The 27,608-nt window shown below is 46.8% G+C and overlaps 2 protein-coding genes across 4 annotated transcripts in view; both read left to right on the forward strand.

Moving 5' to 3' along the window:
* LOC309357591 (G protein-activated inward rectifier potassium channel 4-like) overlaps positions 1-8,026 on the forward strand; it is a 40,733-nt gene extending 32,707 nt beyond the window's left edge. For all 3 annotated transcript variants that reach the window (XM_081889863.1, XM_081889864.1, XM_081889862.1), the window contains one exon: positions 5,814-8,026. In XM_081889863.1, coding sequence (XP_081745989.1) covers positions 5,814-6,172 — 359 coding nt within the window. In that variant the 3' untranslated portion in view covers positions 6,173-8,026. The remainder of the gene's footprint in view (positions 1-5,813) is intronic.
* A 2,843-nt stretch (positions 8,027-10,869) lies between these two features.
* ZW10 (zw10 kinetochore protein) lies at positions 10,870-27,177 on the forward strand. Its single transcript, XM_081889798.1, has 16 exons — positions 10,870-11,045; positions 14,313-14,447; positions 14,796-14,897; positions 15,008-15,085; positions 15,213-15,372; positions 17,152-17,301; positions 17,933-18,124; positions 18,506-18,669; positions 19,094-19,276; positions 20,115-20,353; positions 20,528-20,599; positions 21,251-21,408; positions 22,028-22,158; positions 22,965-23,096; positions 24,054-24,256; positions 25,632-27,177. The coding sequence occupies exons 1-16, from the start codon at positions 10,911-10,913 to the stop codon at positions 25,750-25,752; spliced, it is 2,355 nt and encodes a 784-aa protein (XP_081745924.1). The 5' UTR covers positions 10,870-10,910; the 3' UTR covers positions 25,753-27,177.
* Positions 27,178-27,608: the final 431 nt, after the last annotated feature.

The raw sequence follows: 27,608 nt of genomic DNA on the forward strand, positions 1-27,608 counted from the left end.
TTAAAAGGGCATAGGATATAAATCGGATCAACCAAAGGCCTGGTTTAAAAGAAACGTTTTTCCTTGCACCCAAAGGTGTATAATGAGGGCGCCAGGCGAACTTCCCTGGGGAGAGCATTCCACTGCAGAGAAAGTCCATTCTTGTTTTGCCACCCTCCAAACCTTTTGAGGAGGGGGCATGCGAAGGAGGGCCCCAGAAGATGATCTCTGGGTCTGGGTAGGTTCATATGTCATCTTTCAGTTAGGAAACAAATCTGGGTCATTTACAATACACAATTTACAATATAACAAACAATACAGTGGCACCTCGGTACCACTCGGGTAACAGACGCTTCAGGTTACAGACGCTTCAGGTTACAGACTCCACTAACCCCAAAATAGTACCTCGGGTTAAGAACTTTGCTTCAGGATGAGGACAGAAATCACACAGAGACAGCGGGAGGCCCCATTAGCTAAAGCGGTACCTTGGTTTCAGGTTAAGAACCGACCTCCAGAACGAATTAAGTTCTGAGGTACCACTGTAATCAAAACCATCTCAGTCAAAATTCATCAAAGGTTAAAAAATCTGGTAGTTATTTTTTTAAAAAAAAGATATTTAACTGACACCTCTAGGCAATCAGTACTGGTGCCAAGCAAGCATTCCCAGGAAGAGAATTCCATAAATGGAGGACCGCAACTGAAAAGGGCCTCTCCTCAGTCTCCAGCCAATTTAAGTCATATGGCTGGAGTTTCCAGAGGAGCAACTCAGAAGAAAATCAGTCTTTGGACAGGCTGATGTGGGTATGCTTCCTCCTCATGTTCAACAACATGAAGGAATTTAAAGGTGAGCACCATCGCCTTGTGCTCAAGTAACCAAGCTGAGAGGGACGCGGGTGGCGCTGTGGGTAAAACCTCAGTGCCTAGGACTTGCCAATCGTATGGTCGGCGGTTTGAATCCCCGCGGCGGGGTGAGCTCCTGTCGTTCGGTCCCAGCTCCTGCCCACCTAGCAGTTTGAAAGCACCGCTAAGTGCAAGTAGATAAATAGGTACCGCTTTATAGCGGGAAAGTAAACAGCGTTTCCGTGCGCTGCGCTGGTGCCGGTTCGCCAGAGCAGCTTCGTCACGCTGGCCACGTGACCCGGAAGTGTCTTCGGACAGTGCTGGCCCCCGGCCTCTTAAGCGAGATGAGCACGCAACCCCAGAGTCGGTCACGACTGGCCCGTACGGGCAGGGGTACCTTTACCTTTAACCAAGCTGAGAGACATAATCAGAGTAGTTTATAAGCAATTCAAGAACAAAGGAATTGCTGTTAAACAAAAGTAACATTTACAGTATTTGCGGGTGGAGGGAGGGAGCATTATGCAAGACAACACACTAGCATATTTCATTCAGCCAATAATTTCTGTGTGCAGATGCATGTATAAGCACTGCCATCTCTGAGCATATCAATTAGGATTTTTTTGTTCAATTGTTTTTAAAGTGGAATCCGCACTCTCAAGTGAAAGAAATGTGGACGTTTATTAAATTAGGGTTGCCATATTTAAAAAAGTGAAAATCCGGACACAAAAGTTGTGCACCTACAGTGGTACATTGGTTCTCAAACTTAATCCTTTCCAGGGGTCCGTTTGACTCCTGAAACTATTTGAAAACCAAGGCGCGGCTTCTGATTGGCTGCAGGAGCTTCCTCAACTCAAGCAGAAGCTGCATCGGACTTTCGGCTTCCGAAAAACATTCGCAAACCGGAACACTTACTTCTGGGTTTGCAGCATTTGGGAGCTGATTTGTTTGGGAGCCAAACCACCTGAGAACCAAGGTACCACTGTATTTTTATGGGCACTGGTCAAAAAAATCAACACTTCCAATATGAACTGCAATATGCCTGGATTTTCCTGGACATTTTGTCTGATTTCTGAAAATTCTGGAAGCTATTTTCAGTGTCCGAATCATGGACATATCCGGGAAATTCTGGATATATGGCAGCCCTAATTAAATGCACACAGAATAAACATCACAGAGACAAATCAAATCAAAACATAATTATTTGCAATGCAGGATGCTGTGTCCTCTGCCATCTGGTGGTCATTCCTCTCTGTCTTGTCATTTCCAGAGGGCCTGCTTATTAAGCACTCAACATGATTAGTTTGCACAAAGTTTGTGGGGAGGTTAGATGACCTTGACCACTTACTGAACATTCATTCTGATTTATTCGTGGGAAGGTTATAAAGTACTGTATCAAGCAAGCGTGATCCCCAAATATCACAAAATGTCTGCTGGGGCAGGGGAAGTGAGTTTGTTGTGCGAGAACTCCAGAACTACTGTATTTTTCGCTCTATAGGACACACTTTTTCGCCTCCAAAAATTAAGGGGAAATGTGTGTGCGTCCCATTGACCGAATGCAGGCTCCTTGGCTTCAGCGATAGCAACACGAAGCCTCCGAAGCGCAGAGGGAGCGCTCCCTCTGTGCTCCGGAGGCTTCGAGTTGCTTTCGCTGAAGCCTGGAGAGCGAGAGGGGTCGGTGCACACCGGCTCTCCTGGCTTCAGCGAAAGGACCCTGAAGCCCCCGGAGCGCAGCGGGAACTCGTGCTGTGCTCTGAAGGCTTTGGTTCCTTTTGCTTGAAGCCAGGAGAGCAAGACTCTCCTGGCTTCAGCAGAGAGGGAGAGCTGCGCAGCGCCCCTTCAGCGAAACGGGAGGAGAAATGGAAGGGGCTCTGTTTCTCCTGTCGCTTTGCTGAAGGGGCGCTGAGCAGAGATGGGGAGAAGTTTTTTTTCTTGTTCTCCCCCTCTAAAACAAGGTGCGTCCTATGGTCCGGTGCGTCCTATAGAGCGAAACGATACTTTAATTGCAAAGCCTGAATTTGCTGGTCTGTGACTGAATCCCACCTCAAAACAGCAAAATCCTAGAAGTGCCCTTTCTCACATACCGGCAAAATTGTTGGAAGAGGGAGCAGCAGCTTGGACAATTCCTTTTTTAAAAAAGTATTATTTAATTCCCTGCTTAAAAAACAAAACAAAAAACCACCAACATGAATAACTGAAAGCATCTAATGGGGGTTAAAAATAACAACTTGAATCCACATAAAAGAGCTTATTAAACAGCTGGCCATGTTCCAGCAAAAGCTCTTTTCATATCATCCCCTCTTCAAGCCTGCCTGAAGTGTCTTCACCTGTTTCCTGGTGGAATTTAAGAGTCTGGAGGCTGGTAGGTCTCCTTGCTGGGGAGAGAATGCCCAACTTGGGCAGCATGGCCTGATAAATGTGGCTGCTTTCTCAGGCCAGCACCTGAGCCCCAAAATCCCTTGCTTGGGTGTTCAAATTCTGTTCACATATAAATACTGTCCCTTGAAGTTAGAACATGAACTGTCACAGTTTTGTGAATTTTTGCACACTGGCTGCCGTACCATGCATTTAAAGCACGCTGCGTCCCTCAAATAATTCTGGTTACCGTGTGTAGAACGTTACAGGGTAAAATTGGGGAGAGTCGAAGTGGGACTGGTTTTCCCCTTAAGTGGGTCCCCTACCCTTCTCCCCCTATAATACATGCACAGAATAAGGTCAGATAATTCAATCAGTAACAGAAATGGGAGCAGAAATTGCCATTATTTGCACATTTGACTGACATGAGGAAGGGAAAACACGTAAATATAAGCAGTATTCACTATTGTGATTTTTTTAATCTACAAATGTTACACAAATTTGTTGTTTTCTGAATTGTTTTTTTTTTTTTGGCATTCCCTTTCCATTGAAATGCACCGAAATTGGTCTTAGTCACAGCAGATAGTGAGACAAACAACGTAGGTTTTAGCAGAAGCCCATACAGTAGTGGAGTTGATTGGAACAAACACGGAATATGACAGATATCACTGCCCTAGCACAGAATGAGATTCCTCCCAGTTCTGATTCTATGAAGCCAATATTCCTGGTGACTAGCAGCTTGTTTGTGCAATTGGATACCTGATATGACAACCACTTAGCCTCTGTTCAAAAAGCGATCATAGCTGAGCGGCAGAGCAGACGCTTTGCCTGCAGAAAGCCCCAGTTTCTATTTCTGATGTGGCCAGTGAAAAGGATCAGATAATAGATAGGAAGGATCCTCTCCTAGGAATCCTGGAGCACAGGTACCAGTCAGAAAATACTGATCTAGGTAGACCGAAGGCACAGTGGAAGATGTTGTTTGGGCCTCACTTTTTTGCATGCAGAATAAAAAATTATTCAGTCCCCAGCATCTCTGGTTAAAGGGGTCAGGTGATGGGAAAGAATCCCCTTTGCCACCACTCGAGATCCTGGACCACCACAAAAAACCAGAATGGGCAAAATGAGCAGAGTTTGACCTGGTATAAGGCCACTTCCTATGGAAGAGTCAAATCCAATCCAATATTTATTACAGTCAGTGTGCATCATAAAAAACACCAAGATAAGATGCACATTGAACACATCCAGATGGGCATAACAGAGTAAAAACGATACAATAAAAAAGTAGCACAGAGTGAAACAAAATGGGCACCAACATTTTAAAAGTTGTAGTTGTAACCAGTACTCCCCCCTCTCCAAGGAGGGGGCATTGCTCAAGGGTACAGAGTACTTGCACCTTTTTTTCTAGAAGAAAAGCACTGCCTGTAACACAAACATCAAAGAGAGAAATGTAGAAATGCCTGAGGTCAGTTCCTGGTGGGTTTTGCTCGCTGCAGCAGAGCACTTGATCACCCTGAGAGCGATAGATGGAACAGTATCATCAATGCCTGGCAAGGTCAGGTGTCTTGACTCAGCTCCTTATTTCCTGGGATAAGTTGTCCTGCCAACACGAGGCAGCTTGTTAACTTTGGTGGGTAGAGTTCATGGTTGTACAGGAGTGAGAGGGAGGTCTCATGTTCAATCTCCAAAATCTTTGATAGGGCTGGGAGACTTGTTTGAAATTGCAAAGGCCCTTGTCAGTCACAGGGGACAGTACAGAGCTGGATAGACCAATGGCCTGATGAAATAAAAGAGCTGTATCCCACGTTCCTAAATGTGGGAAGTTCAAGACACAGTCATACCTTGGGTCTCGAATCAGCTCCGGAACACAGAAAATCCAGAAGTAAGTGTTCCTGTTTTCGAACATTTTTTGAAAGCCGAACATCCAACACGGCTTCCGCTTGAGTGCAGGAAGCTCCTGCAGCGAATCGGAAGCTGCACCTTGGTTTTCAAATGGTTTTGGGAGTCAAATGGACTTCCGGAATGGATTAAGTTTGAGAACCAAGGTATGACTGTAGTTGGGCACATGTGTCTTACAGAAACAACCCCAAAGTCCTCATTTCATACAACACACTAAGTCACAAAGCCAGTTCCAGGTTTCTGGGGGCCTTTGTTCCCCTCCTTTTTCTACTTGAACCCCACACTCTCCCTCTTGCACCCCCTTAAAGTAAAACAACTTTTGACCCATATGGCAATCCCTACACAAAAATATGGGGGTTGCCAAATTCAGACAGTGCCAATGTTTCAATTTCCACTCTTTGCCCTCCACTTTTTTTCCTGCAAACAACATAACTTAGATGTATAACTTAATCTGCGGTGCTATATATGCTTCCCCAGGAAAGTCCCATTAAACCCAATAGAGTTGTAAAGAGGCTGTATCTTAAAGTTTTAATGCTGTATCTTAATCTTTAAAATTGTATTTTAATCAACTTGTTTTTATTATTGGTTGTTAGCTGCCCTGAGCCCGGTTTTGGCTGGGGAGGGCGGGGTATAAATAAATTATTATTATTATTATTATTATTATTATTATTATTATTATTATTATTATTAGACTGTATGGTGTCTTCCACATTTCCTACCACCCACTGACATTCCTTTCCCCCCAGGAATGACGTGTCAAGCCCGGACCTCCTACGTAGAGGACGAGATCCTGTGGGGCCACCGCTTTGAGCCCTGCATGACATTGGAGAAAGGCGCCTTCCGTGTAGATTACACCCGCTTTGAGAAGACCTTCGAAGTCCAGACGCCAGTGATTAGTGCACGAGAGATGTATGAACAGCGGGAGATGGAAAACCAGGACCAGTCGACTCTCAGCTTGTACTGGGACCATCTGCTGCACCCCTGTCTGTCGACAGACCTCAACAATGATGGTCCCAGTGAGGAAGGCCTCTCTAAGCTGGGCTTCTCCAACATCACAGAAGAGGAGAGAAGCAGCGAATACAAAAACCCAGAGGCCAGTGTTTAAGCAACCTCAGGCATTCAGGGCTTCTCTTTCAACCAACAGGAACCAAGAATAAAGCGATGCCCTTCAGATTCGCACGAGGGTAGCTGCTATTTTTTCCACATCATGTTGTGGTTGTTGCACTCCCGGGTGGAGCTGTATGGAAAGGCGGCTTGTTCTGTTTCAGCAAGTCCTCAAAGACGTCCCCCTGTCCAGCCATTGTTGACTTCTGGGGACTCTTCCCATCAGCTCTCTCTGGGTTTGCCGAGTTAAGACGATGCCCTGAAATAAAATTGCACTACAGGACAGCTCTTGGGGCCGGATCCCTTACAAAGAGCAACTTTTGTGTTCCTGAATCAATGTCCGATTGGGGGTTCTGGTTTCTGCAAGCAGAAGTTCAACGCTGAATCTGTTGCTTTGAAAACAACAACAACCCAAAACCTTTTTGAGTACTTTTATTGGCATAGCTATTGCTGTCAAAGTTGGATAGCTCGCAAGCGTTGACCAGAATCTTTCTTTGCTTCGAGTTTAACCATTTTGGAAAAAGCTTTGCGTTGGGTGTCCTGGGGTCTGTCCAGTTCTCTGGCTCCCCCCTTTTCTATGCCACATGCAGTGGGTGCCTGGGCTGCAGGCAGCACCCCCAACTGCAGCTCCCTCCAGGCGCAAATGCGAAAGTGTCTCATCTTGTCACAGTGCCATACAGAACTCTTTCTTGGTGGATGTGTTGTCCTATCCCTCCCTCCCTCATTGCCCACGTGCATTTAGCTGGCCCCATTTCTCTCCTTTGCCTAATGGAAGCCTTTAGCTTCTGGACTCACCAGTCTTACGGTCCCTCTTTTGCTGTGGCTGCTGCTAAATGGAATTATTTTTTACACAAAGCCACACACCCTTTTCCAACAAGGACACTGGGAGGGGAAATGGGAAAGCGAATAAAGTTTATTCTTTGAACAATGATATATTGTGTGCCTTCATGCTTTGCAGATGAGTGCTGTGAGGCAAATATCAACTGGAGACATGATCTGGAAATGTTGAAAGCATTGCAGGTGTCTTTCCCCTGGATATTTAGAGTGAAACGAGGTGGGAGAGGTGAGGAAAAGAAGATAATTTGGGAAGAAGAGCCTGTCCTGCAATAATGAGAAAGGTGACATGGGCTGTGTCTGTATCTCTTTAACTCAATCTCAATCTCACATTAACTTGTACTGCGAATGCCCTCCTGTCTACAGAGCAGGGGTGGGTATTCCTATGCTAGCATTCGGATGTTGCTGAAATACAGCCCCCATAGTAATTGATCACTGGCCTTACTGGGGCTGACGGGAGTGAAAGTCCAGCAACATCTTACCAGAGAAGAATGGCAAATTAAATTGTTGGACTATGCTGAAATGGCAAAATTGACCGGAAAGCTCAGGAACCAAGAAGACCAAAACTTTAATAAGGAATGGGGGGGGAGGGATTTTAATTTATCTTGGAGACCACTGTAAACAGATGAAAACATTAGCAGGATTGCAATAACACTTGTAATGTAATGAGTATTATGGAGATAAGGAAGGGGTTTTTTATATATATAAAAATGGGAGTATTGAAAAGGATGTAGTAGAAAAGATTTGATAATAGAACCCATGGAGGGGAAGGTGGGAAGGCCAGAGATTCATTGGAATCTCGTAATTGAGGATATGTTCTGTGTTATCTTTATAATTTTATACTTGTAAAATCAAATAAAAATTATTTCTGGGGAAAAGAGAAAGTCCAGCAACATCTAAAGGGCCACAGATTCCCCCGCCTACTACAAAGCTTGCATTTCAGTTTTATTCTTTATTGAAAAACAAAAAGGTACAAAATTTCAAGTGCACAGAGTAAAATAAGACACACAAGAAAGAACAAGAGACAGTACCCGTGTAGGAAAGAAAACAGAACAACAACAGCAAAAGATATTGTTTACATTACAAAAAGGGGGGAAATAGTAGTTAAGCAGACCTTAACCTAATATGGTGTTTAATAATAAATACAAATAAAAATACAATTAAAATAATAGTTAAACCAGCTGCCCCATGGAAAGTGTGCATGCTATACCGTGCTGTTCCTCTTTTCAAATATGCATAAGTAGCTCTAAGCTTCAAGGGGAGATCAAAGGAACCTTGCATGCAGCCTCCATATGGTGGTCTTATTTAGCCTACTCTTGTGCATGGAAGGGCCATAGCTCAGTGGGAGACCATCTGCCTTGCATGCAAAAGATCTCAAGTCTATGCCAGCAATACTGACCTAGGTGGCCGGATACTTTGTAGAGTACTGACAACTTTCCTATGTTCCTGTGTAGGCTCTACATGTGTGTGAATTCAACATGGTGTGTCAAAGCCGTTATTGACAAGGCTAGAGTTGTAGCCATTGCTGCGTTCATAAACAGATTACAAGCCCTGAACAATCCACACTTGTCTTGAATTTACTCTGAGCTATTAAAATAAAACAAAACTGCTCAGTAGTTTTATGCAGAAGAAAAGATTTGTTGGCTTGGTCTCCAATGAAGCAACTAGCTTCAGCAAGTATGTAAGACAGCCCCAAACTGGTGCCCTGCTGGTGCTTTGAATTACAATTCCCAAAAGAGATGTCATCCAAAACTTCACAGGGGCATCAGGTCTCAGAAGGCTCATGTAGGATTAAATGAGCTTGTTTTCCAATGAGACCAAGTAGGGGGCAAATTCCTAATACAGTGGTACCTCGAGTTACAAACTCCGCAGGTTACAAACTCCACTAACCTGCAAGAGTTACCTCAAGTAGAAAACTTTGCCCCAGGATGAGAACGGAAATCCTGTGCTGGCGGCGCAGTAGCAGCAAGAGGCCCCATTAGCAAAAGCATTTCTCTAGTTAAGAACAGTTTCAGGTTAAGAACGGACCTCCAAACCGGATTAAGGTCGTAACTAGATGTATGACAACCACTGTATGACATGAAGTAAGTGCAATGCTCCAGGCTATGCATTTAGGAAACAGAGGGCAAAAACTGAAAAACAGGGGCAAGGGAAATGGAGAGAACTGTGCAAAACATGTCACTTTGGGAGGAATGACATCTATTCCTGAATATACTTGCATATTTCATCAGTTACTCTACTATATAAAGAAGCTGTCCAAACACATTTAGCCTCTGTGAACTTCAACTCTAGGGAAAGAGAAAGACTGGCGAGGAGGTAATTAATAGTTACCTTGATATTTCTTTAGTATGTCACAGCAGACTCAGACAACGAATCATCCTCTCCTAAGCTAGCAGCTGCTCCAGGAGCAATTAGAGGCTCTGTATGCTTCAGCTTGACAGGGCTTACCCCAGCACCACTCATGTGAAGGGCTGTTGCTCAGTGGTAAAGCTTTGCAGGCAGAAGTGTCCCTGGTTCAGGAAAGAACCCTGCATGAAACCCTGGATGTTTGATGCCAATTAGTTGTATCAGTGTTTTGAGGTATTTGCAGTCTCATTCACTTACTAAGTTTATACCTTGTGATTGCAAGAAAACTCTGGGGTGCTTCACAAGGAAATGCCATTTATTTAATTAAAATATAAAGGTTTGGATGTTCCTGATGTAAGCATGAATCTTTGCTGGTTCTTTTCATCACACACACACACACACACACACACACACACACACACACACACACACACACACACATATTCAGGGCTATAATCTACAAGCCTTTTGACTCTAAGGTGTACCTCCGAAGTCAAATGGAATCCGTTCTAGAAGTCCGATCGACTTCCAAAATGTTCAGAAACCAAGGCACAACTTCCGACTGGCTGCAAGAAGCTCCTGCAGCCAATCGGAAGCCGCGTCGGACGTTCGGGTTCTAAAGAACGTTTGCAAACCGGAACACTCACTTTCCCTAAACTAAAAAGGCCACAGGCGCTGCAACCTTTCCTCCTAGTGGAGTCGCTTCATCCCTTTCCTCATTTTGATTGCCCCTTTCCGATCCTTTTTCAGCTCTGCGATATCCTTTTTGACGTGAGGCGAAAGAAAACCGACCGATGTGTTTGTTAAGTGTTTATTTCTGCTCATCAACAACAATTAAGAAAACGCACAACTATAACAACTAAATTTTCAGTACTATGCTGAATGACAGCATGTTCATTTGAGGGAGGTCCCTATGCAGCACCGCCTCCCTGCCTGGTTTGCATTTCTATACAGTATTTAAAAATAAATCCTGTCCCCACGCAAGGCGCATTTTCCACCCCATGACGGCCAGACGAGACTCGCCAAGCGGCCCAAAAAGCAATCCAAAGCAGAAGCTGCTCTGTTTTTCTATATCTATGGCCACATATACGCAGCCGCCATTGGGCCTCGTTCGGGAGCTGCGGCGCTCTACCCTTCGGCAGCTCTATGGCCCCCCGCTCCCATTTCCGATGTAAGCTTTGCGAAAGCACGTAAATGCGAAAGCACGCCACGTTTTATTACTTAATAAACGCACACGTTCACTCTAGAGAGGGGCCCCCTCGGTGCCATTTCTCCCCTGTCCGGTGTCTCAGTTTTTAGATGTCAAAGCCCGCATTTCCGGCCTGAGAAACGACTTTTCACGTGAGACCGGAAGCCCGTATCCTGCGTGCGCCGCTCTACCCTTCCCCAGCGCCCAACTCCACGGGCGGTCCTCCCGGGGCGGGCGCAGGGCACTCTGGGAATGTAAGGCTTCTCCCGGCGGGAAAGGCTGACGCGCGTTCCCTTTCCCGTGATGCCTTTCGCGCGGCTGAGGAGAAGAAGCGCTGGTGGCGGCTGCTGACGAAGGCACCGGCTCCCTCATGGCGGAGAAGGCCGAGGTGGAAGCGAGGAGCGCCTCGCTAGTGGAAGCCGTGCTGGCCTGCTCGGGCCGCCTGGAGAAGGAGGGCCTCAGCGGCCGCATCTCCCGCCTCTCTTGCCGGGTGGAGGAGCTCAAGGTGCGATGAAGGGGAGGGAGGAAGGGGGAGAGAGGTGGGCGGGGCCTCCGAGGAGGGACCTGTCACCTAGTGGGCGGGCCTTGGCCGCAGAGGGGCGGGCCTTACATGGGCGCCGCCCCTTTCGAAGTCTTCCTTTTACCCGCTGAAATCCTTTAATGGAGTGATCTAAGCGAGAGTGTTCCTGAGCCCATGCGGAATTTAATAATAATAATAATAATAATAATAATAATAATAATTTATTTATATCCCACTCATCTGGCTGTTAAAAACAGTACAGCATTCAATATTAAAAACTTCCCTGAACAGGGCTGCCTTCAGATGTCTTTTAAAGATAGGATAGCTGCTTATTTCTTTCACATCTGTATTATGTATTCTATTTATTCATTGCCATGTGTTGGCTATTTGCAGATTAGTTGCACTGCAGAAAGCGTGCGGGGAAAACCACACATTACAAGGAATGCAAAATAACTTTAGCTAGGTTTTAATAACAAAAACAAAAACTCATTTTAAACAAAATATATCAACAAGCACGACCCAACCACCAACCCATCCCCCAGGTGCTGCTAGGTGCTGCTCTTCATATACTATACCAGTGTTTCCCAACCTTTTTTGGGCAAAGGCATACTTGATTGATGAAAAAAATCTCGAGGCACACCACCATTACAGCCCCGTGACGTCAGCGCGCAGCGTCACGCCGGGAGGGACGCACGAAAGTGTAAGTTTCAATTTTTCCCCTCCCCCTTGCCGGGGAACCTCCAAGCTTTGGGGGTGGGGGGGGGAGGAGGCAGCAAAGCGAGGGACTGAGGGACTCCTCCAACTCCTCCTCCTGCTCGTCCACGGCCGGGTAGAGCCGCTTGAGGCGCCGCTTGAGCTCCTTCTCCTGCTCGTTCAGGGCCGGGTCGCCGCCGTGAGCGGAGGCGGCGTGGGGGACCCCGCAGGTCAGGGCGAGTTGGCTCGTCAGCTGCCACGACAGGAGCAGGGCGGGCGGCGAGGGGGTGGCTGGGTGGGGGAGATCCCCCTCGGATCTGCTCCCTCTCAGGCTCGGTCGGCGCTGTCACGAAGCGAGATGAGGCTGGAAGGCGCCGCTCTCCTCCCTCCGCAGCAAGCGTGGCCTGGCGCGAATCAAATCGCCGCTCCTGTCCCGTGCGCTCAGGTGGGCAGCTCCAAAGGGGCGCCCGCGTGCGCCGGCTTGGGGTGGCTGCCCAAGCGCCTTCTCTCTCTCGCCTCCTCCCACGAGTTCGGGGTCAGCCTCCCGCTCCTCCTCCGCTTCCTCCTGACAGCCGCCGGGGTCTTTGGTCGCCGCAGCCTCCCGTCCAAGAAGCACCGTCGCCCAGGCAAGGACGCACGCGGAGCTGGCGAGCGCCGAGGGGTGGGGCTCTCGCGCCCACCTCCCGAACCAGGAGGGCCGGGTCGCCGCCGTGAAGGAAGGGCGCCGGGGCGCTGCTGCTGCTGCTGCCGCCGCCGCTCCCAGCAGGCATGAGCCCAGCTGAGGCGGCGGCGGCTGTTGTGGTGGTGGCGGCGATAGCGGGCGGAGGAGAGGGCGGCGGCGGGGCCGAGGTGGCCGGCGGCGGCGGGGGAGGCGGCGGCGGGTGGAGCAGGAGGGCAGCCGAGGCCGGTGAGGGAGTAGGGTTGCCCGGGGCTTGAGGAGCCGTCGCCGGGAGTTGCTGCTGCTGTTGTTGCTGCTGCTGCCCGGACATGCCGGCCTCCTCGTCCGCTGTCTCGCGCTCCTCCCTTTTGCGCGCGCTGCCCCGCCGCCGCCCCATTGGCCGGGTCCTGTCAGCTGATCCTGTGTTATTTCCTGTGTGTGTGTGTGAGGGGAGAATGGAGAGAGAAACCTCGGTACCACCACCGCGGAGCCGCCCCCGGCTCGACGCGGATCCTCGCCGCCGCCGCCCCGCCTCTCGCCCCCGACTCGCGGCACACCAGGCAAGGTCTCGCGGCACACTAGTGTGCCGCGGAACACCGGTTGGGAAACACTGTACTATACCCAATTGCTGACACAGCTTAATTAACACAACTTACCAGCACCTTATATACTGTTTCACAGCTGTAAAACTAGGTCATGTTATTTGCTCTGGCCCTTAAAGACATACACATCTTGGGGAACAATAATGAACCTTCACATTTAAAGAGACCATTCAACATATTTCACCTTTCATCCAAGGAGCTCAAGGTAGCTTTTGCAATTCTCCCCATTTTACCCCACAACAACCTTGAGAGGTAGGCTAGGCTGGGAGAGACAGTGACTGGCTCAAGGGCCACCTGCTGAGCTTCATAGCCGGGTAGAGATTTGAATCCTGATCTGCTGGGCCAGTAAAGTTTCCCAAATTTAAGGCTCCAGGTGTTTTGGGACCGTAGTTGCCACCATCCCTGACTGCTAGTCTTGCTAGCTAGCAGTGATGGGAGTTGTGGTCCAGAAAAACAGCTGGAGACCCAAGTTTGAGAAACACTGTGCTAGCCCTAGTGCAACACTAACCACTATTCCATGCTGTGATGAGCTGGCAGGTTAACTTTTTCACCCGTAGGTAGTTTTTTCAGAGTTTGACACTGGTGTGTGTAATGCTTTTTGTTTAATTTGTTAAAGGATTTCTCCTGCCATAGAATAGCAATGTAAGATGTTTCCTTATGCTGAGTCACACCTTTGGTCCTTCCAGCTCAGTATTGTCTACATACAAACTGGCAGCAGCTTCTCCAGGGGACAACTACAGGACCACCTGGAGATGCCGTTGGAAATTGAACCTGAGACCTTCAGCATCCAAAGTTGATGCTCTGCCACTGAGCTATGGCCCATTCCTATAGAGATGGTCGTCTAGTCCTCCCATGTTCATCAACCAGATGTTGTTGGAGTGCCACTCTTAGGATCTCTTAACTGTTGGCTGAGCTGGCAGGGGTGATGGGAGTATTCTAGCAACATATGACATCCCAGGGTTAAATAATAACAAATCCACTGCTTACTACAACTACTGACAGTTGGACCAGAGAGAAGTTCTCTCTGGATCAATATGACTACTGTGCCCTTGGGGGTTATTTGCCTTCTGCTGCAGCATACAACGTGTTGCTTACTTGAGGCCTCTAAAGATAATTTGCTGTGCAGGGAACTTGTTTGTTACACCTTTTATCTACTTGTGTTAAATTGGATTGCTTGCAATCTCTGAGGAACTGGCAAATGGAGAGTCATGCTTTTGGTCAACTGATTGGGTTCCATGAGTTATTGCACTTCTGTGATTTTATGTAAGTTTGAAGTGACTTTCCCTTCCACTCTTCCAGGATGAAGTCTGCAGCATGGTCAACAAGAGGTACATAGAGTTTCTGCCCAGTATGCAGAGTGCCAAGGATTTGGAGTCCCAAGTGGAGGAACTTTCTGGCAGCATTGACCAGCTGAAGTCCAGGATTGAGATGGAGGTGATGCAAAGAAAAATAATGGGCCTTTCCCAGAACTGAGTCTTCAGCTAGTTAGAAGGACTAAGAAGTTTGATATTATGTCTGACAAAAAAGCCCCATAAAACTATATGATCATAAAAGAACTGCAAATTGGAAAGTAACTTTTTTGTGTGACCTTGCTGCCTGAACATCACAGCACAGGGTTTCCCCCCTCAAATAATACTGTATCTAGACCTAACTAGATGCTAAGAAGCATGCTTTCTGTGCCTAGCCCTACAAAAAGGAGGTACGACATGCAATAAAAAGCAGCTAAATAATGTTTGCAACCCAGACTTGTACAAATGCTTTGGTTTTGTGGCTCCTTCCCAGGTTCAGCATGACCTGAACGTGGCCATTGCAGAATTTTCTGAGCTGAAACAGCAACTGGAGAGAGACACGCTAGTTCTGACTGGGCTGAAACAGCTGCAGGAGGTGAGAGGGGGCCTCTCTTCCCCAGTTGCAATGCCAGTCTATTTCTTCGTTTTTTCAGACCTCATTCTGAATATAGTCAACAGTGATTTTTCCTTCTTTTTATTTTAAAGTTCGAAACTGCTCTCAAACAGTTCAATGCCTTGCTGCCACAAAAGAAGTATGTGTCAGCAGCCTGCCACCTGAACAAGGTAATTCCAGTCGCTTTGGGGACTTCTGTGACTGCTGTGGACTTTTGTGTCCCTCTAAGAACGGACTTGCTTGGCTACTGTTTGTGCAGTATCTTACTCTTTGTCTCTTTATCCTCCTTTCTGTCAGGCCCGGAGGATTCTGAAAACCCTGGAGTCACGTCGAGGCTTTGAGCTGAAGATTCTGAAGGCGCTCCGCAGGGAGCTCACAATGCAGACCCAAAACATTATCTACCTCTTGGGTCAGGAGTGGCAGCAAATGGCTGTGTGGAAGGTTCCTCAATCAAAAGGTTTGGCGGGGGGCATTGTTTCAGGGTTGTAAATGTGTACCTTTTGGAGGGCAGAGATGAAACGGCAGACAATTTGACTTTGGCTGATCTCTGGTTGTGGGGAGGATATCTCAGTGGTAGAGCATGTGTTCTGCGTTCAGAAAGTTCCAGATTTAAGCTCTGGCATCTCCAGATTTTTAAGAAAGTGAGGTAGCAGGTGCTGGAGCCATTGCCAGTCAGAGTAAATGGTACTTAATTGGTTGGACAAATAGTATCACTTAGTAAAAAGTTGTGTCTTAAGTTATTGTGACCCAGCCCTGTTGCAAATTGGAAAAATGGTCCTACAAATACATATTCATATATGTGTAGGCTTTTATAAGATTAAGACGTTAGTAGTCTTTGCACAACTAAAATGTGCAAAGAGTATATGTGGTTCTGTTGGGCTTTATTGTCCTGTTTGACCACATAATAGAATCTAAGAGGGCTTATAAACAAATTTCCCCTCCAGAGTTATTGTGGTTCAATTATTGGGCTTGGTTCAAGAACTGCTTTCCTGTGGACTTATTCTTGACTATACGTAGGCTACTCTTTCTCAACCACTGTTCTCTGTCTGGTGGGGGCAATGGGAGTATTAGTAATGTACCTTATGGCCCTGTTGAAAACAACAATCAAGCAAAGAGATACAAAGAAATTCACAAGTGCTGGAAGTTCTATACAAAAAAGTAATGGTTCCTTTTGTCCTTGGGTAGTGCAACCAAAGTAATTGAAATGCCTAGAATTTTATGGTTAGCAATGTCTATTGTAATATTATTGTCTGTGTTGACAAACTTGGAAGAGTTGGGAGATTTTGAAGAGCACTTGGAAGTCTTGGCTGAAACTTGTAGGAACTGGCATCAAATTTCAGAGTGCCTGGGAAAAATTTGGGTGGTTGGTGCTGATAAGCTTCCTTTTTTTTCTGCTTGTCTGTGACTGCAGAAACAGACTGGGGCGGGGGGGCGGGGAGAGTGTGGGAGTGTGGCTTGTCAAGGACCTACAGACCATAGTGCATTTTTTGTGGGCTGTGTTCAGTTTGGTGTTCACAAAGTGCAGAACCAACTAAAAATTATGGACGTTCTGTGCCCCCCTCACCTTGTGCTGACTCCTTTCTCAAAGCCTGCCATCCTGCCTGCCTTTTTTCTGAATGTTGACAAGGAACTGTTTGGGTTTGCAGATTTGAAACAGGTCAAGCATACTCTGCAGGTTACATCTTGAAGATTTTATGTCTCCTGGCACTCTGCACTTTACATGTTTCTGAGCTCTGGCAGGATTGTGGCAGAGTGTAACAGGGGAAGGAAAGCAATTTCGATTCAGGAAGGATGAGTTTTCTCTGTCCTATCTAATGTTTTGTGTTTTATATGCATCCTGTTTTATAGAGGAATCTATCCCAAGAAGTTAAAGCTAGTAACATGGGTAGCTGCCTTATTATTGCTGCTGTTTATTAAGATTTCTAGTTTGTTAATAAATATGAAACCATGATTACATTTATATGGTTGATATATGGAATGCTGCTTTATACTGACTCAGGTTATTTGCACATTTAGTTTAGTACTAATGATTTGCAAGGGCAGGTCTTTTCCATTGCATGCTACCTGACCGCCTCCCCCCCCCCCCCCGAGCTGTCATGCCTTGAACCTGGAAAGTCTATTGAAGTCTGGAAAGGGAGGCCATGCAAAACCCATCCTCTCTGTTTGCTCTTTTGCTTTGGCTTTGAAGCCAATGTTTTCATGTAACGGGGGCTTGTCCTGTTTACTTCTTGATTAGAAGCGGGCAGCCTGGAGTCAGCCATGGAGACAGAACTGCATTTGTGCAAGGTGCTTTCCAAGGAGGATGTGGTCCCTGGCCCAACAGTAGCGTCTGTGCTGCAGGCATTTGCTATCCTGGATGAGCTGCGTTTGAAGTTCAGGCACTTCGGTAAGTGATTTTCACTGGCGACAACCGAAATTTGGCTGTAGTTAAAACCATATGTCATTTGAATTGGATCAGGTTTCCAAACTTTAGATACCTGAAGCATAGTTGTTTTTCTGGATTAAAATCAGAGACTTGCTTCCCTCTTCCCTCACAGCAGTCTGCTCTTAATCAGCTCCTAAAACAGTGGAGAGGCATCCTTCTTCTATCTTCAGTATAGCTCCGTTAATATTTTCTTTCCCACCTCATTATTATTATTATTTTGCCTAGTCAGTTAGGAATAGCATTGGACTGGGGTGGTGCTCTTGTAAGCGTGGAAGGGTTGTAGCTCAGTAGCTGAAACATTCATGGAGATGTGGGAAAGAGTTTAATTAAATGTACAGAGACAAATTGCTGCAGTTTTACCTTTTCTTCGTTAAGAGCAGTATTTTGGAATTCCTCTTGCTTGCTCCAGAAGAATCTACTGTCCTCTTCTTTTTGCCCACCCCCTTGTACTATCTTCACTCTTAAGTTAAGCTAGACCAATTCAAGGAATGTTGCAGCAGCCCAAGTGGAAATGCCGCCCAGCATGCTGCTTCTACTTTGTCTTTCAACCCCGGCTATTAATGGCTACCTCCTTCCCTGTTCTTTGTGCCAGGACAGTTGCTGCTGAAGTACATCCTCAAGCCGCTCATCTCCCACCCGTCATTGCAGCCCTTGCCTGAGGAGCACCCTGATGCCGTCACGCTGAGGTTTAGGTCTGTGGGCTCCAATCTTGGCCACCCGTCCCCCGTGGAGGTGTTTGCCAGGATCAAGCTGGTACTCGAGGTCCTTCACAAGTATCATTTAGGTACGGAGCTCCTTGCTAGCCGGAACCATGGGAGGTGGCCGTCAGAGTGGGTCAGGAGAACTTCTTGTGTGCTGCTGAAGAAGATGCCACAGAACTTGACCGGGGAACCCGTGGCCTACCAGATGTTGTACTGCAACTCCCATCAGCCTCATCCAGCATGGCCAGGGGTCAGGAATGATAAGAGTTGTAGTTCAACAACATCTGGAGGGACAAGGGTTCACCTAGCCATTGAGGCTTCTAAAAATTATGCCACTGTTTTCCAAATGCAGAGGAAATCTGCAAAGGGGAGCTGCCCCTATTGTGCATGCTGGTGTTTTGTGCCAGGGCATCGAGGGGGCCATGATTATTCTTACATTCTGAACTCTGTATCTGTTTTCCCAGGTGTTCCACTTGAGCACTGTGCAGAGGAGGAGAACAGCTCCAATCTAGTCCTGGCAGAGGTGTTGGGTGACACAATCTGGAAGGACATTTCGGACTGTCTCATTCGCGACTGCTTGGTGCATTCGATCCCAAACAACAGCAGCAAACTGGGGCAGTATATTGAGGTGAGCGTTGCAGCAGCTGAGGGACTGTGAAGGATGGGAAAGGCCTGTGGAACAGTTCCCTAAACCCTCTTCCCTTTGCCTTCAAAGTTAGCCCTTGAGTTGTCGTTGTAAAGGTTTGCTTAGCGGATGAAGGCAAAAGTTCAAAATATGCACATACTAAAATAACTGATCATTTCCTGACTGTCTTCCTTTTTTCACTGTTGTTAGTAGGCTGCATAGCGTCTGATAAATTCTAATGCGTCAGCTTCCCATGGCCTGCTACTAAACCAAATGATCCATAATTTCCTTATTTTATGGGGATTCAAGGCCTGAAAGCTGGAGACACATTGGCACATTCATTCCCAATGCTGGGCCTTCTGTTCCACCCATAGGTAGCATTTACGGGGCTCACTGTTCCTCCTCTCTCCCCCACCCCCTGGTTTAGGTTATTAAAGCTACTGAGGAGTTTGAAAAAGCCTTAAAGGACATGCGGTTCCTAAAGGAGGATGCCACCGACTTGCTGACCTACGCCCGTAACGTCAACTGCCACTTTGCTAATAAGAAATGCCAGGATGTGATAGTGGCAGCCAGAAATCTGATGACATCGGAAATACACAACACCATAAAGGTAGCTGAGCCAATAGAACCTCTGCTTATTTCCTCAGTGTTTGAGTATTTTTCCAGGTGGATTGCGTAATCCTGTGTGTTGTTAACCATGCTTACATTTTAGTGATATGCATTTGGGGGGGGGGGGTCTTTTTTAGTTATTCCAAAGTATGTGAATCCCAGTGCTCTGGGATAGCTCTTTATTTTGAGCAAAGTCCAGTTTTTGAAACAGGAAATTCAAGATCCCTATACAGAGTTGTGCTGCTCTGCATAGATCAGTTTAGTACCGTATTGGCCTGAATATAAGCTGCACCCGAATATAAGCCACATCTTTAAAATTCAAGGGGGGGGGGACTAAAAAAAAGACAATACCTGAATATAAGCTGTTCCCTTAAAATTCCGCAGCCATTCACACCTGTTCAGTTTTACCGTATGTCTGTTTCAGCAGTGATATCATAAAAGCCAATTTTTGTACGGCGGCGAATTTTAGCTGCATTTTAACTTTTCAAGGTCAGAATTTGGGGGGAAAGTGTGGCTTGTATTCAGGCCAGTACGGTATGTTTGGGGCCTGCTGGGCTGTGCAGTAAACCTAACCTGGGTTGTTTCTATGGTCTTCCTAGGCACTCTTGTAGTAAGCCTTTCCCCTCTTCCTAATTGGACTTGTATTCTGCTCTCTCTGGAAAAACGGAAGATCATTTAACTTTTATTGGTCTTCCTTCCAGACACGTTAAAAGTCCTGCATTCCAGTCCCAACACAAACACTTGACCTATGTGTTGTGCCCTAAGTTGGTATTTTGCTTGCGCTGCAGTTCCACTCCCATCCCTCCCTTCCAGTGTACATCTTTATTTCCCCTTCCTAGGTTACCCCAGACTCCTCTGTAATTCTGCCCAAAATGCCTGACCCCGGAGCAGGTGACCAGTTAAAGGTGCAAATAGTATCTGAGGCTCTTGACAAGCAGGCGACAAATTTGGAGAATGAGAAAAGGCTGAGCCGCCACACCTTTTCGTTTCCTGCCTGCCGCATCAGTGAATCTGTACAGAAGTTGATGGTGTTGGCTTATCAGACGCTCCAGGAAGCCTCAGCCAGCACGGATCAGTGGTGAGGACTCTGAGTGAATTGTTTTGGGAGTGTTGAGTGGGTAGGCCTGCCATGCAGCCAACAAATGCTTAAGTCCTCCAAGCATTTTGTGCTGTAGCTGTGATGCTTTTAGTCACACAACCCAGATAATGTTTCTGCTTTTCCTTTCTTCTCCCTGCCCCCCCCCATTCCCAGCTGCATCCAGCTCTTCTACTCCGTGCGGAACATCTTTCATCTGTTCTGTGATGTGGTGCCGATGTATCACAAGTGAGTGACATGAAAAACCTCGCCGGGGAAGTGAAATTTTTTTGTTTCTTCAGTCCCCCTTTCCTCCTTTTGTTCTCTCTTAAAAAAACAAACAAAAAACCTTTATTAAGACATGGCTTAATGTCTTTGGACAGTGATCCTTTGGAAATTTCAGAAATGTTTGAGCAACAGCAGCTTTACATTCCATGCAGGTGCCAGAGAACAGCTTGCCTAAACCCATACAGTCTGAAGTAAGATGCAACAGCAGGTTCCTCCACTGACAGCTAACATATCTCATTGCTATGCCAACTCCAAATGGGCACTGCATGATCCCAAAGGGACTGCCTTCCCTCTGCCTTCGCCTCTCGCCCTTCCTCCATTAGGGGTTTTCTACCCCAAGGATGGGAGGCACGTAGTCCTTCATAAAGTGTTGGGCTTCGAAACACATTAGCCTCAGCTAGCAGGGCCAATGATCAGAAATGTTGGGAGTTGGTCCCCAAAAGCATCCGAGGGGATCACATATCTGTTCTAAGCATATAGACAGAATGACATTCCTGCTCTGGGAAACCTAGTGGCTTTATGTTCTTTAGGTGGTTGCAGAGGAAAATGATCAAAAACTGTCTCATGACCATCTGGGAACATCTGCTCTCCCCCTTCTTTTCTCCTCCCTAGAGAAAACCTTCAGAAACTTCCCCAGCTGGCTGCTATACATCACAACAACTGCATGTACATTGCACACCACCTTCTGACCCTGGGCCACCAATTCCGGGGCCACCTAATGGATGGAATAGCCACATTTGTTGACCTGGTGCCTGGTTTCAGGAAACTTGGTGAGCCTGGAGGAAACTTACTTGTTCATGTTTATGGATATTTACACCCTTCTTTCCAGCCTAGCTGGATTTTCAAAGCAGCGTACCTTTCAAATGCAAACAGAGATTCAATTACAACAGGGATATGTGGTGTGGTGTGTGTGGCATTGTGGTACAGTCCAGGTTCTTCTTTTTGTTATATCAACAAATGCTCTCCAGAAATTTGATGCTCTCCAGAAATTTGGAATCCAGCTCCCATCAACCCCAGCCAGCATGGACAATGATTAAGGAAGATAAGAGTTGTAGTCCAACAGCATCTGGAGGATGCAAGGGGGGGAAGATTGTTCTAGCGGGAAAGGGGTGGGGGAAGGAACCACAGATGACCTTGCAAACTAGTAAATTTGCCAACCCACAGAAACAATCCCTCTGCCCGATCTTCTTTTGTATTGTATTTCTGTGGGACTCCTCACAAGTGCAGAGGAACATTCCCCTGAAGTCCCTTGAAAATTATCCTGGTGTACTTTGCAGGAACCTGCTGCTTATGAAGAGGTAGATCTTTGGGTAGTTCAGAAACTTGCCTGGTGGTGTTACGGTTCTGGAACTCAAGGCCAGAACTGAGACTTCTCCCTCTTCCCCACAGGGACGGAGTGTTTCCTGGCCCAGATGCGAGTGCAAAAGGAGGAACTCCTGGAGAGACTCTCAAGCGCCAGGGATCTCTCCAGTGTGGATGATGACGACAACTATTCAGCGGCAAACAAAGCTATGCGGCAGGTGAGTGGAGGTGAAGCTCTTGAGGGATCGGCTGCAAGCTTTTACAGTGCCCATCATTTGTAGTCTGTACATTACACTGACACTGAAAGGCAGGTACTGTTCTGAACAATGAAGGGAGATCAGGAGAGCCCTACTGGGTCTGTTTAGTCTATTCTCCTGTTTCCAACCCTGGCCATGTCGATTCCACCAGGAAACCTCTAAGCAAGGCATGAGAGCAACAGCCTTCCCTGTTGTCATTTCTCCCCACACTCCCCCCCAGCAACTGGTATTGAGTGGTATACTATCTCTGAACCTGGAGGTTCTACTTAATCATCAAAGCTCCCCCTTTCACAGCCATCTCTGCTGCTGAACATCAACACATCTTGCCGCAGAGACACCCATCATTTGGCTATGAGTTGTGTAAAGAAACCGTTTCTGAAACTTTCTGAATTTGCTGCCTGCCAGTTTTCCTGGAATGACTCCAAATTCTAGTACGTTGGTACCTTTGTAGTCGAATGGCTTGGCTCCCAAATGCCGCAAACCTGGAAGTGAGTGTTCCGGTTTGCAAACATTTTTTATAAGCCAAACGTCCGACGTGACTTCCACGGCTTCCGATTGAGTGCAGGAAGCTCCTGCAGGCGATCGGAAGCCATGCCTTGGTTTTCAAACAGACTCCGGGATTAAGTTCAAGAACCAAGAATCTCTCCATCAATGTTCCTACTTTTCTAAGTTGCATCCTGCCACTGCCTGTTCCTCCCCATCCCTACCAGTCACATTGTGAGTCGTCTTGGGTTTGTATGTATTAAGAAGGTGCAGTTTCTTTCAAGGTCTTGCACCAGCTGAAGAGGCTTGGCATGGTCTGGCAGGACGTCCTTCCAGTGAATATCTACTGCAAGGCCATGGGAACTCTGCTTAACACCGCTCTCACTGAGATCATCAGCAGAATTGCTGCCTTGGAGGTGAGAACCGTGTGGGCCACAGGTGGTTTCTCAATGTAGCTGAGGTCTACTCCTCCCCACAAACCCAGTTGCTTCTCTTAGTGTGAGCAGCCTTTCTCCTGTGGATCTGGTTCACGTTTTAGAAAGTTAGAGCCAATTCTTACGATGATGGAAAAGCCTCCCCTAGCAGCTTCTCAGGCTCTGCAAGCCTGATGTTTCCAATTTCCGTAGCATGGAATCACTCCACTAAAAACAACAACAACAAAACCACAATGGCAATTTCATCTCTGTCAGGATCTACATCTTTTAAGTTTAATACAGCTGCTTTTGAACTTGTGAATATGCTGCTTGCATGGGAATTGGCTTCTTTTAAAAGAGAGAGAGAGAAGTCAAGTGTTACACACTTCCTATGCAGGAGATTATTCTGAATGTCCTGATGGGCACGTAATTTCCATCTTGGTTGAAAAGACCTCATCTTGGACTGTTACTTCAAGGGAAATATTTGGGTTCTCCTCTGGGGGTGGCGGGGGGGGGGACTATTCTCAACAGAAGGTGGCAGCAGAAGTTAAAACTATAAGAATAAATCTGCTTGTCCGCATCAAGCGTTGATGTCTTCTGAGACATGCAAAATTTAACCTCCAGTTTCTGCATCTCTTGTAAAAGCGATCTAAGTGTGCTACTTGAAACACTTTTCTCGCTAATCTGATGATAGGCTTGTGGGTTTCTGGAAAGTGGGCTGGGATGTGCAAATGTTCAGATAAATTTCATGCTAATTTCTTTTTAACATTTGATTTTATTGGTTTTTTAAATGTATATTTTATGCAAACCCTAGAGTTTTTTTTTTTAATTAAGTGGTATATAAATCATGTAACAAAAAAAGTATATTCTTTCTGATTCATCTAGAGGAAAATGAATTACATCACAGAGAGCCTGGTTTTTGACACCACCCATTTGCTCTTGCTCTCTGCCATATTTCAGGATATCTCTGCTGAGAACGCAGACAGGTTGCACATGCTTTGTCAGACGATGGTGGACGAGGGGCCCCTGGTGTTCATGCCCCTGCCAGAAGAAAAACAGAACAGACCCTTCCAGGAGGAGGTCCCCGTATACGTGCCGAAATGGATGACGTTCAAGGAGCTCATGACGGTGCTACAGGCCAGCCTGCAAGTAATTGTGGACCGGTGGGTGTTCCATACCGTCTGCTCTGCATCCTCCCTATTCCTGTTAGCCCTCCCAGACCAGTAAGGATTGTCTGGGAGAAGTTGAAAACACCAGACAGTGGCATGATATAGCCTGGCTTGGATGCTTGTTCTGTGCCTGCCCCCTGCCCCACTCAAGAGGTGGTTTTCACCAGAGAAACCCACATTTTGACTATTGTAGCGGTACACATTTTTGGTTGTTCTGCCTCTGAAGACGGTTCGGAAACTTCAGCTAGTGCAGAATTCAACAGTCAGGTTGCTCACTGGAGCAAGGCGGTTTGAGCATATTACACCGATCCTGGTCCAACTGCACTGGCTACCAGTTAGTTTCTGAGCCCAATTCAAAGTGCTGGTTTTGACCTGTAACAGCTCAGGACTGCAATACCTCAAGGACTGCCTCTTTCCATATGAACCTATCCGGTCCCTGAGATCATCTTCTGAGGCCCTTCTTTGTGTGCCCCCCTCCTCGAGAGGTCTGGAAGGTGGCAACACAAGAACAGGCCTTCTCTGCATTGGCTCCCCTTCTATAGAATAATCTCCACAGGGAAGTTCGCCTGGCGCCTTCATTATACACCTTTAGATGCCAGGCGAAAATGCTCCCTTTTAACCAGGCCTTTGGTTGATTTTACAGTGGTACCTCGGGTTAAGAACTTAATTCGTTCTGGAGGTCCGTTCTTAACCTGAAACTGTTCTTGACCTGAAGTACCACTTTAGCTAACGGGGCCTCCTGCTGTTGCCGTGCCGCTGGAGCACGATTTCTGTTCTCATCCTGAAGCAAAGTTCTTAACCCGAGGTACTATTTCTGGGTTAGCGGAGTCTGTAACCTGAAGCGTATGTAACCTGATGCGTATGTAACCCGAGGTACAACTGTATTGACGCCCAACACCCTTTAAAATGTGGGGTTTTTTGGGGTGGGTATTGGGTTACTGGTTTTGGTTTGATTTTATATGTTTTGTTGTGAACGACCCTGAGACCTCCAGGTATAGGGCGTGTATAAATTTAATAATAATAATAATAATAATAATAATTAATAATAATAAATTTAATCTTCCAAGATCCAGGTGTGTTTCTTTAAAGAATGTGACATCTTTGCTTTAAAAGATGCTGGAGAAGGAAGGAAAGGGCAGGAATTGAAGTGGGATAGATCAGGGTCCTGTAGTAATGTGCAAAGAACAGGCATCGGTACAAGGACCCCAGATCCCAACCCACTGACCACAGAAAGCCATGGGCAGAGAGGTTTACAAAAAGGCCTCCCTCCCTCCCTCCCTCCCTCTCCCTGCCCTTATTTCCTTTCTCCCTCAGCTGTTTAAATAACCACTCCTGCTCTTTCCATTTCTTTTGTCTTTGACTCTCCTAGGTGGGCAGATGGCAAAGGGCCCCTTGCAGCCGCATTCTCCGCAAGCGAGGTGAAGAACCTAATCAGAGCCTTGTTCCAGAACACAGAGCGTAGGGCAGCTGCCCTGGCAAAGATCAAGTAGCTCCAGTGCCTCTGCTGTTCCTAAAATGTTGTCTTCCTGGACACGCTGCAGTTGGCAGAGCCGGTGTCTTCTCACCCCCCACCTGCACACACACACTCATCCACTTTGACCGTATCTCTTGACAATGACTTCCTGGCTTTTGTGGCAGGAGCTTCCTGTAGACCAGGTTGAGTTTCTCAGAGGAGCATCGCCTGAGGCATTCAAGCCAGCACAGTGATTGTGTTGCCTTCCCAGGCCTCCGAAGATGATCGCCTGACATGACCTGGCACCTGTGGTCCAGAGGGAATCCTGGCTTGTCGGATGTTAACTCCTGACGTGCACGCCTGCAGGTCTTGCCAACCCTTTCCCTCTGCTTTGGGTGTTTGGTAAAACCAGTTTGGGTCCGGTGGAACTCATGGCAAACGCGCCCCTGCAGTACATCTGACTGGGAGATGTGGGGCTCTCAGTGGCCTGGGGTAATCTGATTCCTTGTGGCAGAGCATCTATGCAGCGTTTTAATGTTTTTTGAGGGGGGTGGTACCTCCCCTTTGTGCATCTTACCTCATCTGTTTTGCAAATGGCTTCTGAAGCACTCAAGACTTGAAAAATCTCTCTGTGCCCTTTGAAGGGCTTTAAAGTGCCAAACCGTAGTTTTACCAGCTGCTGCCTTTAGTGTACCCCATGCAGCACGCCTCAGAAGTTGTCTTTTTACCCCGAGTCCTCTTCTTTTGTTCTTCCTATATAGGGTCTACGGGTGGAGAAGGCCAGCCATGCTGCCAGTTGCACCCTCCTGCCTTGGAGGTACGTCACATGCATCCTGTGGCATCTACAGCATGGAAGCCTATGTTTGTTCAGGGAACTATGCACAAACAGCAGAGTATGGATTAGGGCCGCTGCTACAGATGTTCAGGGGGCAAGCCAGTGGTATGTTTGATATTGAGGGTGGGGCCAGAGGCTTAGTCCCGCTGTTCCTTGCTGACGTTCATGGAGAACAACAGAAGAGGCCTACTTGTCTCTCTGACAACTGCAGTATTCTTTCCTTGACTTAATAACTACATAGTTAATCAAAACTGGCTGCTCATAAGCTTTCTCCTCTTTCGCTTATTAGGTTAGGCAGATGTTCTCTCCCACATACCCCACCTCCATCTACAGAATATGAGATTGAGCATTGGTTAATATGGAAACCTCGGTCTTCTGGTTATTTGGGGGAGAGGTGGGGCTTTTGGTTGAACACTCCCTTTTTCTAGTGTCCCCCCCACCCCAAGCATTTAAACCTCCATTCACAGAGGTTAAAATTCAGTCACTGTCTTGTCTAGCATTCATTAAGAAGATAAAATCCAAGACTGTGGAAAAAAATGTTACTGGATTAATCATTACTTACAAATTATTTTGTATTCTCATACTTATTTCTTTTAGGGAGCCATTAAATAGGCATATAAAAAACTAGCCTCAATGTCATTGTCTCCTTTACTGTGAAATATGGCCAGTGCCTCTTTCCTTAGTCATTTTGGTTGCCCCTTTCCAGTTTTTTCAGATGGGGTGATCTGAACTGTGCACGATATTCCCAGTTTGTTCACACAATAGATTCATATAATGGCATCATTAGAATTTTTGCAGTCCATTCCCTATTGATCTCTAGAACAGAATTAACTTTTTTTTTGGCAGATGCTGCACCCTGGGCTGACATTTTCCTTGAGCAATCCGTCACAGCCCCTAAGATTCCTTTCCAAGTCATTCATTGCCAGCTCCGAGGCCACCAGTGTGTTTGTGAAGTTGTGATTTTACTGTATTGCCTTAGTGTGCATCATTTTATACTTACTTGGAACCACATTTACCCATTCATCCAGTGGCTGTCTGATGGTGTGCTTGTTGCGCCC

This window comes from Podarcis melisellensis (genome assembly GCF_964234715.1).
Source record: "Podarcis melisellensis genome assembly, chromosome: 15".
NCBI classification, from domain to species: Eukaryota; Metazoa; Chordata; class Lepidosauria; order Squamata; family Lacertidae; genus Podarcis; species Podarcis melisellensis.